Source organism: Prionailurus viverrinus, chromosome A2 (assembly GCF_022837055.1).
Source record: "Prionailurus viverrinus isolate Anna chromosome A2, UM_Priviv_1.0, whole genome shotgun sequence".
NCBI lineage: Eukaryota > Metazoa > Chordata > Mammalia > Carnivora > Felidae > Prionailurus > Prionailurus viverrinus.
The window spans coordinates 10315153-10326909 of NC_062562.1; the positions used below are offsets into that span (position 1 = coordinate 10315153).

At 39.0% G+C, this 11757-nt stretch overlaps 2 protein-coding genes across 2 annotated transcripts; one reads left to right on the forward strand and one right to left on the reverse strand.

Annotated features, from left to right (window-relative positions):
- The first annotated feature begins 1574 nt into the window (after positions 1-1574).
- Positions 1575-2555, forward strand: LOC125160379 (olfactory receptor-like protein OLF4). The gene has a single exon (XM_047849296.1). The coding sequence runs from the start codon at positions 1602-1604 to the stop codon at positions 2553-2555; it is 954 nt and encodes a 317-aa protein (XP_047705252.1). The 5' UTR covers positions 1575-1601.
- A 5280-nt stretch (positions 2556-7835) lies between these two features.
- On the reverse strand, positions 7836-8801 carry LOC125160380 (olfactory receptor-like protein OLF4). The gene has a single exon (XM_047849297.1). The coding sequence runs from the start codon at positions 8763-8765 to the stop codon at positions 7836-7838; it is 930 nt and encodes a 309-aa protein (XP_047705253.1). The 5' UTR covers positions 8766-8801.
- Between the last annotated feature and the right edge of the window lie 2956 nt (positions 8802-11757).

The window sequence follows — 11757 nt, forward strand, 5'->3', positions numbered from 1 at the left end:
GGCATCCTTGTCGTGTTCCTGATCTCAGGGAAAAAGCTCTCAGTTTTTCCCCGTTGAGGATGATGTTAGCTGTGGGCTTTTCATAAATGGCTTTTATGATCTTTAAGTATGTTCCTTCTATCCCGACTTTCTCAAGGGTTTTTATTAAGAAAGGGTGCTGGATTTTGTCGAAGGCCTTTTCTGCATCGATTGACAGGATCATATGGTTCTTGTCTTTTTTTTTGTTAATGTGATGTATCACGTTGATTGATTTGCGAATGTTGAACCAGCCCTGCATCCCAGGAATGAATATTTTTGCAGGGTATAAATGGGATATAACCAAGATTGAATACCACCAGCGCCATTCTCTCTCTCTCTCTCTCTCTCTCTCTCTCTCTCTCTTTCTCTGCTCATTGAACCCAATTTTTTTAAATTTTTTTTACATACAGATCTGAAAGCAACCATTCCAAAATGGAGCCCTAAGACTATTTGTCCTTGGGAAGCTATGAATAGGAATTTCTGGGTACTACTTCTACCTTCTTTCTGGGAAAGGTAATGTGATGTGTTTGCATTCATGTCCTAAACAGTGTGTTAAGGCAGGCAGGGGGAGGTGAGAAGGACAGAGAAGTAACACACACCAGGAAGAGTGTGCTGTGTTGTGTGTATGCGAAAGCGTGTGCTGTGTGTATGTGTGTGCTGTGTGTGTGTGTGTGTGTGTGTGTGTGTGTGTGCTGTGAGAGCAGTCAGAGCAGGGGTACATGGGATCCTTTATTCCAAGGCCACTGTTGTAACACACAGGCCAGACTCAATCAACAGATGATACTAAGGAGGGATGTTCAATGGACAGGATGCTGCTATAACCAAATTAATAAGGTGCAAGAGGTACATGGTGTGGTTGAGGAAGTCCCTGTGTCTTGACTTTGAGCGGTTGTGAGGTCACATGGTTCTACAAATTTCACTGCAACTATCTCTCATCTCTCTCCCTCTTGTCCATTCCACTCAACACACTGGCTTCCTTCTGAGTCTTGGTTCTTCTGAAAGAAGCACATCCTCAGGGCCTTTGCACTGGCCTTCCCCTTGCCAGGAAGCTTCCTGTCTTCCACTCTCTCTTCCTTGAAGTTTCTGTTCAAATGTCACCTTCTTAGCTGATCTTGACTGAAAACCCAACATAGCAGCCCATCCACTCTCTCCTTTTACCTGCTTTCATTTTTTTCATAGCCTCTGACACCGACTCAGGATAATTCAATTTTTATATATGCAAATATCCTATCACAATCATTGAATTGTAGGAATTTTTGCTGTTCAGCATCCTCTACTTAATGACGTGGAAATACTGAAAACATGATCAACACTATATACAGTCCTCAAATGCATGAAACAATTTCTTATTAAACCTGTACAATACCTGGCCTGTAGGGGAACATCCAATGTTGGGAATGAAAATTCCTAATCAGAGAGGAAATGGGATCCCCTGAAGGGGCCCAAATCCAGCCACAAAATATTGAAGTTACTTTCTTGATCAAAAAATATAAATTGTAGCCTTTGAACAATGTGGGGCCATGCCCATTGATGTGAAGTTTTGTCATGTTATTTTCCCCTTTATTGGTAGTCACCTCCACCACATGGACCCAGGAAACGATACAGGAATTTCAGAATTTCTTCTTAAGGGATTTTCAGAAGAACCAGAACAGCAGCTCCTCATATTTGGGTTTTTCCTCTCCGTGTACCTGATCACTATGTTTGGGAACCTGCTCATCATCCTGGCCGTCAGCTCTGACTCCCACCTCCACACCCCCATGTACTTCTTCCTGGCCAACCTGTCCTTTGTAGACATCTGCTTCACGTCCACCACCGTCCCGAAGATGCTTCTGAACATCCAGACCCAGAGCAAGGTCATAACCTATGCAGGCTGCATCACACAGATGTATTTTTTCACACTTTTTGCAGGATTAGACATCTTTCTCTTGACTGTGATGGCTTATGACCGCTTTGTGGCCATCTGTTGCCCCCTGAACTACATGGTCATCATGAACCCCCGGCTCTGTGGACTGCTGATTCTGGTGTCCTGGATCACGAGTGTCCTGCATTCCTTGTTAGAAAGCTTAATGGTGTTGCAACTGTCCTTCTGTACAGTCTTGGAAATCCCCCACTTTTTCTGTGAACTCAATCAGATGATCCAATTTGCCTGTTCTGACACCTTTCTCAATAACATGGTGATGTATTTTGGAGCTATGCTGCTGGGTGGTGGTCCCTTCATTGGGATCCTTTACTCGTACTATAAGATAGTTTCCTCCATACGTGGGATCTCATCAGCTCAGGGCAAGTATAAAGCATTTTCCACCTGTGTGTCTCACCTCTCAGTTGTCTCTCTATTTTATTGTACTGGCCTGGGAGTGTACCTCAGCTCTGCTGCTACCCAGAGCTCCCACTCAAGTGCAACAGCCTCAGTGATGTACACGGTGGTCACACCCATGCTGAACCCCTTCATCTACAGCCTGAGGAACAGAGACATAAAGGAGGCTCTGATGAGATTCTCTGGGATGGCAGCTACAAAAGGGCCAATTGTCCTGGGCTGAAGAAGTGACATGATTGCAGGGCTCCAAGCCTGAGCCAAATGTTGAGATTCTTTGATCAGACTATGGAAGTGAAATATTCCTCTTCTGTTTTTTCCTGGAATTTCTATTTTTTTCCAACCTCTCTGTACAATTTTGCAACTTGCTTGATCAAGCTTCATGATATCTTTGATATCCAAGAAATTTTTCCTTTGTCATTTTCCTACTCACCCAATGTTATTCCTCACCTTGGATGTGAAATATTTGGCATTTCTCATTTATTTCAAAGGACTAGATGGATATGTTAAGAATAATCTCTTTTCAGGGCACCTGGGTGACTCAGTCGGTTTAGCGTTGGACTTCATCTCAGGTCATGGTCTCATAGTTCATGAGTTCCAGCCCCACATCGGACTCTGTGCTGACAGCTCAGAGCTTGGAGCCTGCTTTCAGATTCTGTGTCTCCCTCTCTCACTGCCCCTCCCCCACTTGTTCTCTCTCTCTCTCTCTCTCTCTCTCTCTCTCTCCCTCTCTCTCTCAAAAATAAATAAACATTTAAAAAATTTAAAGAATAATTTCTTGGGGTGCCTGGGTGGCTTGGTCAGTTAAGCGTCTGACTTCGGCTCAGGTCATGATCTCACGGTCCGTGAGTTCGAGCCCCGCGTTGGGCTCTGTGCTGACAGCTCAGAGCCTGGAGCCTGTTTCAGATTCTGTGTCTCCCTCTCTCTCTGCCCCTCCCCTGTTCATGCTCTGTCTCTCTCCATCTCAAAAATAAATAAACGTTAAAAAAATTAAAAAAAAAAAAGAATAATTTCTTCTCAAAATATATCATGGTGAGTATTTTTCTTTTGTTTGACTGAAAAAAAGTAATGAGTTATACTACTCCTATGGAAAGTCTACTCTTGGCCACCACAGCTAGTTATGTAAGTTTATAAGAGAGAAAGATCTGAGGCCACTGTGCTTCACTCTTGTAAACATCATTCCTTTGTATGTCACTACCTTAACTGCTCTTCCTGATGATGCAGACTTTGATGTACTAGTTGTTATAGCCAATCCTGTTCCATTACACAGTTTTGTCACCGTGCCTACCATAGTCATTGGCAAAAAAAAAAAAAAAAAAAAAAAGATAATAAAATACATGTCTCCAAGTGGAATCTACACAGAAAGACAAATATGGAAAAAACAGATTGATATAATATGGCCTTAGGGTCAAACTTGACTTTAAGTATGATGAAGCAGAATATTAAATCATACATTTATTACTATGCAAAATATTTCTTTCTCAGGCACTTCATCTACTCATTGAATTATGGAATATCAAGGTCCATTTGTAAGGTGAATTCCTTAAGATGAAAGGCGGGTGGCATGTTGGGGTTTTATTATATCATTTTCTGGTTTCTGTTCAAGAATTCCCAGTGCTCCATACAAATATAATTTCTTCCATTTCTCTAAATGACGTATCTCCCACTACTTGGAATTTTGCCATAACCACTAAACAGGCAGCCGATGAGCAATATCAGTATCAACCATTAAACATCCTCCTCCTAATCACTGGGTGACTCACCAGCAAGCATGGATTCCCGTCCAGGTATGTGATTCAGAATCACAAGTTTTGTGCAAATATGCATGTCCTTCCAGCCTTTCTGTGTTATTTCAAAGGGCTTCAATTGATTCATTTTTTTTAATACAGTTACACGAAATAACCTTAAAGGGCCGAATAAGCATAACGCTCACTTCAACTATCAGAACAAATACCTAGAATGAAAAGAATCCGATTATGACAAATGGCCTCAGTTCCGCCTGATTTGATTATTATATCAGTTAGCTATTGCTGCATACAAAGCATCTTTTAAAAAAAAAAGTCACTTAATATAATGCCTTTATTATCGAACAGGATTGTAGAGTAGGGGGTTGTTCTGATCTCTGCTGGGCCCCTCATGAGTCTATCGTCAGGTGCAAGTCTCTGCATTGATTTTCTAAGGTTCATCCGTGATGTGAGTGGCTGTCGTGCTTTTCTGTCTTGAACCACTTTATGTCATTTTACTCCATATATATATATATATATATGCTAATATTCTAATCTACAAAAAAATGACACTATCAAACGTGAATTGTCTTATTTTAATCCTACTATTTCAATATTCACATGTCAACTTTTGTTTTTTCACAGTTGGTAGCGTGAGATCTCCCGCCCCATTAGGTGTTAACTACACCAATTAGGCCCTGAGTCACACACCACTAGATGTTTAAATTCCAATTAGGTTTTTTGGAACATTAGCACGGGCGTTAACTGTATATATTTAAAGTGTACAATTTTCGAAATTGAAAGAATTGTTGAAAAATTAGGGATACCTTCTGCATGGTGCCGTTTATATGGAACTCAAGAAGGTGCACAGTAAGTTTGAACTGCTTTGTTTGGTAATCATTAGGACGTAATCCCCCTAGCCTTCATTCTCTTCTGAAGGCAATGTGGAATAATGAACATATCGTCAAAGGATGTGGTGAGGAAAGATGACATGTGTAGAAATACTTTGTTGGGTCCAAAGAATGTTCAAGAATAAGGGTTGTGTGTATACAAATGTATGTGTATGTATGTACGTTTTTCTTTCAATCACTCACATACACATATGTACATGTGTAAGACCCATAGCTCTCATTATAACTCATTATAACCTACCTGTTGCATTGAAAGAAAGCTTGAGAGAACTTGGAGGGTAAAGAAAGGAAGAGGGGGGCGCCTGGGTGGCGCAGTCGGTTAGGCGTCCGACTTCAGCCAGGTCACGATCTCGCGGTCCGTGAGTTCGAGCCCCGCGTCAGGCTCTGGGCTGATGGCTCAGAGCCTGGACCCTGTTTCCGATTCTGTGTCTCCCTCTCTCTCTGCCCCTCCCCCGTTCATGCTCTGTCTCTCTCTGTCCCAAAAATAAATAAACGTTGAAAAATAAATAAATAACGTAAAATTGTCTTTATTTACATATGATACGAATTGAACATAGAAAATCCTGCGGACTCAACCCTTAAGAGCGCCCTCACTGAGATGAGCACCAAGTTATGTATAGAATTGTTGAATCACTATGTTGTACTGAACTATATTGTTCTGTGTGTTGATTTTCTGCCCTGCACCAATAAACTTTATTGAATTGAAAAATACACTTATGGTAGACCTTTTGCAGAGGTGGCCCCAATTCACCACTTATCTCTGTATCCATGTACTTTGCAATGTGACTGCGAAGCTCCTCCCATTGAGAGGTGGGGTCGATTTCTCCACCTTTGACTCTGGACTGAATTCAGTATTTTATTTGCCTTAGCTAAGAGTGTATGGTGAAAATGACAGTGTGTCTGAAGGGTCCTTGGTGTGTTTCTGCTGTGCTCTTGGAACCCTGCCTCTGCCATGGAAACAAGTCTAAACTAGCTTGCTGTAGGAGGAGAAATCATGCGGAGCAGAGCCCTGTTGCTCTAAGGATGGTCAACCTAGCCTAGCCTATCACCAGCAAGCTCCCCGATGTGAGAACACAGCCAAGATTAACAGAGCTCCTCCAGCTCACCCACAGTTGACCACTACCTCATGAGGAGACCAACAGAGACCAGAAGACTTCCCCAACATAGACTCTCATGTGATGGATGGAGCTAGAATGTATTATGCTAACCGAAATAAATCAGAGAAAGAGAAATATCATTTGATTTCACTCATATGTGGAATTTAAGAACCAAACCAGATGAACATAATGGGGGGGGGGGAGGGAATAAAGGAAACAAACCACGAGAGACTCTTAAGATAGAGAACAAACTGAGGGTTGATGAAGGAAGGGTGCGGGGGGGGATCGGCTAGATGGGTGATGGGTTAAGGAAAGCATTTGTGATGAGTATTGGGTGTTGTACATAAGTGATAAATCACTGAATTCTACTTCTGAAACCAAGAGTGCACAACTTATTAACTAAAATATAAATGTAAAAAATTTTTAAAGCATTATCTTAAATCATATAGGTTTGTCATAGCTTGTTATACAGCAATAGCTTATTGATACAATAATCAAAGTAAACAGAACTGAGAATATTAACCTACTGCTTCTTATTTTTGACATTTGTTCTGATATTCAAAGGAAGCATTCATAATGACCTGGTTATTCACATTTATTTCAGATAAGTGTATAAAAAGTGACCACCACTCGGGTTCTTTTCCAGGTAACTGGTAGAGATTGGAAAGACCTATCTGTTTTTGCAGGGATAACTTGTGAGACTTTCTGTCACAAATCTCCATTCCCAGAGCATTACTGGGCAGGAATTCAAGTTCTTGTCTGAGTAATCCTTTGATCATGAGGATTGAAGAGAGTTTAGAGCATAATAAAGGTAAATAAATTAATGACAGTGTAAATACACATATTGTTCACTCACTCACACTATAATTTTATGACAGAATTTTTAAAGATGAGATATTAAGGTGAGGGCAATGGAAGAAATAATATCATCATCCAATTAAATACATAAAATCTGCCACTAAAATCTTCACTCCAGTGAATAAAACACTTTAAACATGGACACCAAATATCCCACACTTCAATGAGTAGATGTATATCATCAAAAACATATTTTACACCATGAAATATGACGTGACTCAAAATTTTACCTTATCATATTTCAAGTCTTCTCTGACACTACACCCAAATCAAGTCACTTGGTTTATTCAAATTTATCTCTTTGTAGATTACATGTGGACATGTTTTTCATAAGCAATTTTTGCCTTACTATTCTATACCAGGGGTACTGTGGATGCTGAGCTGATAAGAGAGAGAACAGGATCCTAAGAAGGATCATAAAACCTCATGACAAAACAAACTAGTTACAAAACAAACTAGTATGTAAAAGTCTACATTATCAGGAGGAGCATTTAAGGCAGCAAGGTAGAAAGGAATGGCAGACACAGAGTGAAAAAACTGTGGTCTCAGAATTTTTCTACAATAAAATTATATAAAGGGCCTTAGTTTCCAAATGTAGTTTATTCCATAAAACTAGTACAGTTCACCACTATATGAGGCAAATGGGAATCTCCAAATTGCTCCTGATTCAAGGCTGTGACTAAATTAGGAAATTAAGAAAACCAGAAAGGAAAAAATTGTTAGCTATCAGAAGGAGCAGAATGTTAAACAAAAGGACTTATTTAAATTCAATAAAGCAGTCGAACTTTAGAAAAATTGAAATTCCAGGATATAAATAGAGGGATTAAGTTCTTTCATGATCCAATTAAAGAATCACGATCTCTGGATGTTAAGCATTGAGCCAGCAATCACAGGTACTTCTGGGAAAATGACCCTTTTATGACTTCCCTCTGAAAAATACATTTAGAGCCTCCTTTATGTCTCTGTTCCTCAGGCTGTAGATGAAGGGGTTCAGCATGGGCGTGACCACCGTGTACATCACCGAGGCTGTGGCACTTGAGAGTGAGCTCTGGGTAGCAGCAGAGCTGAGGTACACTCCCAGGCCAGTACAATAAAATAGAGAGACAACCGAGAGGTGAGACACACAGGTGGAAAATGCTTTATACTTGCCCTGAGCTGATGAGATCCCACGTATGGAGGAAACTATCTTAGAGTAAGAGTAAAGGATCCCAGCCAGGGGAGCACCACCCAGCAGCACAGTTGCAAAGTATATTACCATGTCATTAAGAAAGGTGTCAGAACAGGCAAGTTGGATCATCTGATTGAGTTCACAGAAAAAGTGGGAGATTTCCACCTGTGTACAGAAGGACAGCTGCAACACCATTAAGGTTTGTAACAAGGAATGCAGGGCATTGATGATCCAGGACACCAGAACCAGCAGTCCACAGAGCCGGGGGTTCATGATGACCGTGTAGTGCAGGGGGTAACAGATGGCCACAAAGCGGTCATAAGCCATCACAGTCAAGAGAAAGATGTCTAATCCTGCAAAGAGCAGGAAAAAATACATCTGTGTGATGCAGTTCTCATAGGTTATGACCTTGCTCTGGGTCTGGATGTTCCACAGCATCTTCGGGATGGTGGTGGAGGTAAAGCAGATGTCTACAAAGGACAGGTTGGCAAGGAAGAAGTACATGGGCGTGTGGAGGTGGGAGTCAGAGTTTATAGCCAGGATGATGAGCAGATTCCCATGTATGGTGACCAAGTACATGGACAGGAACAGCCCAAAGAAGAAGGGTTGCAATTCTGGTTCCTCCGAAAATCCCAGAAGAAGAAATTCTGAATTTCGTGTATCATTGCCTAGTTCCATGTAGTCGATGTGACTATCAAAATAAGAGAAAAAGAGGATGACACAACCATGCATTACTAACCTGGCTGATACTAACCTGGCTGGTACATTTCTGCACTCAAGAAATTAATTTTTATACTTGTGGATGGAACTAGACAAGAATATTAATATCTAGGAAAAAAAGGAAACTATCTCAACATAAAGCCATTTATGAAAAACCCACAGCAAACATGATATTCAAAGGTGATGCACTGAACATTTTCCTGTACCATCTGAAACAAGGAAAGGATGCTCGCTTTCACAACTTCTACTCAACATAACACTGGAAGTTCTAGCCAGAGTAATTAAAGAAAGAAAAGAAAAAAAGAGGTATCCAAACTGTAAAGTAAGAAATAAATTTATGTATGTAGATGATGTGATCTTATATGTAGAAAATCCTGAAGATGCCACCAAAAAAACTAGTATCACCAATAAATTAATTCAGCCAAGTAACTGGATACAAAGCCAACCTGGAAAAAATCAGTTGCATTTTTACATATGAAGAATGAATGATCTGAAAAGGAAATAAAACAATTCCATTTATGTGACATCCAAAAGAAGACTATCACCTCACACCAGTCAGAATGACTAGTATAATGAGACAAGACATAAATGTTGGTGAGGATGTAGAGAAGAGGGAAAACTCACCCACATTGGTGGGAATGCAAACTGGTGCGGCCACTGTGGAAAACAGTATGGAGGCTCCTCAAAAAATTAAAAATAGAAATACTACATAATCAAGTAATTCTGTTACTGAGTATTTACCCAAAGAAAACAAAAATACTAATTTGAAAATATATGTGCACCCCATGTTTATTGCAGCATTTTTTATAATAGTCAAGATATGGAAGCAACTCATGTGTCCAATGATACAGGAATGGATAAAGTAGATTGGTTTATAGCTAAGTAGATAAAATATATATTGGTATATAACTAAGTAGATAAAGTATATATTAGTGTAGATAAAGTATATATTAGTGTGTGTGTATATATATATATATATATATGCATATCTATTAGTATATATATTGGTATATATCTAAGTAGATAAAGTATATATTTGTATATATTTGTGTATATATATTGGTATATATCTAAATAGATAAAGTATATATTGGTGATATATATATATTGTATATATATGGGGATATATATTATATATATATATAATATACATATAATATATAGGTATATATAATGGAATATTACTCAGCCATAAAAAGAATGAGACCTACCATATGCAACAACATAAGTGAAGCTAGAGGGTGCTACACTAAGTGAAATAAGTTAGACAAAGACAAATACCATATGATTTCACTTATATGTATAATGTAAAAACAAGAACAGACAGACAGATACTTAAATACTGAAAACAAACTGGTACTTGCCAAGGGTAGGTGGGGTGGGGGTGGGGTAGATAAAGGGTGTTAAGAGGTACAAATGAGATCTTGCCATTGGTAACACCATGCATGGACCTAGAGAGTATAATGTTAAGTGAAATAAGTCAGTGAGAGAAAGACAAATACCATATGATTTTACTCATCAATGGAATTTAACAAACAAAACAAATGAACAAAGGAAAAACAGATTCTTAACTATAGAGAACAAAGTGATGGTTTCCAGAGGGGAGGTGGGTGGGAGGATGGGTAAAATAGGGGAAGGGGATTAAGAGTACATTTATCATGATGAGCACTGAGTAATGTATACAATTGTTGAAGCACTATATTGTACACCTGAAACTAATATAACAATGCATGTAAATTATACTGAAATTAAAAAATAAATTTTAAAAAATACAAAAAATCACCCAACATCCTTTAAACTACCAAAAAAAAAAATCCCAAAATATAATGAACTAAAAAAAAATAAAATCTACCACAAAACTGTCTTAATTAAGGTAAGAAACTGAGAAAGAAGAAGTTATACATTAACTAAGAGAATTTAAAACACTTTTATGGCCAAATTATCTCCATATAATTCAACAGAGAAAAATAAACTGTAAAAATCATTTGAAATGCTGACAGCTATAGCAAATGAGCATATAATATGTGGGCATATAATTACAATGGGCAAATCAAAATGGCCACCAAGTATATGAATTTTGTTCAAACTCACTGATAGTTTACGACAAAAACAAGAAATCTCTTCCATATCCATCTTCCTGTCAAAAAAGTTAAATCTTCCTGTCAAAAAATTAAAGAGGTGCCACACCAGTTGGGATTGGAACTGTTAAACAGGCAGCAACATGGTACTCTTTAATTTTCATAGCAGAAATGTGACGTGCTATAACATTTGAGATAAATTATCTGAAGACAGCTCTAAGTATTAAAAATATAGATATGTGTTATTTAACTCAGGATTTCTCGATCTCAGCACTGTTGACGTTCTGGCCCAGATCATTCTCTGGTGGAGTTTGTCCTGGGCATTGTAGGATGTTTACAGCATCTCTGGTCTCTAGTGACACCTCCCCAGTCTGACAGCCTAAAACGTCTCTGGACATTGCTCAATGTCCCCTGGAGGACAGAATTGCCCCCAGTGGAGAGCCAGCATTTTAACTCAAACTCAAAATATTTTTGTAAAATTTATATAATGGCAATTTAATGAAAAAGAATATGAAAAGTCCTGAAAAGCATGAATGACACGGACACACCCTGAAATATTAGGCAACCCCTGAAATAATGAATTAGCATTATACTAGCTGATGGAGGCAAGTCTGTAAAGTTGAGGGAGACAAGCTATTTAAAGTAGACAAGCTATTTAGAAAAAGACAGCACCAGACCCTAAAGGCCATTTACAATGTGCGTAAGATTCTGTTCATGAATTTGTATAAAAGTGTGTGAGTATTTGTGTGTGCATAATATAGAAGTTTAAGTTTCAAAAGAAACTAAGAGCTTACGGAACAAAGCCTAGCAGGGAGGGTGATAATAGGTTAGCCATGGACCTCCTTCACACAATTGTATGAAACACCATGACA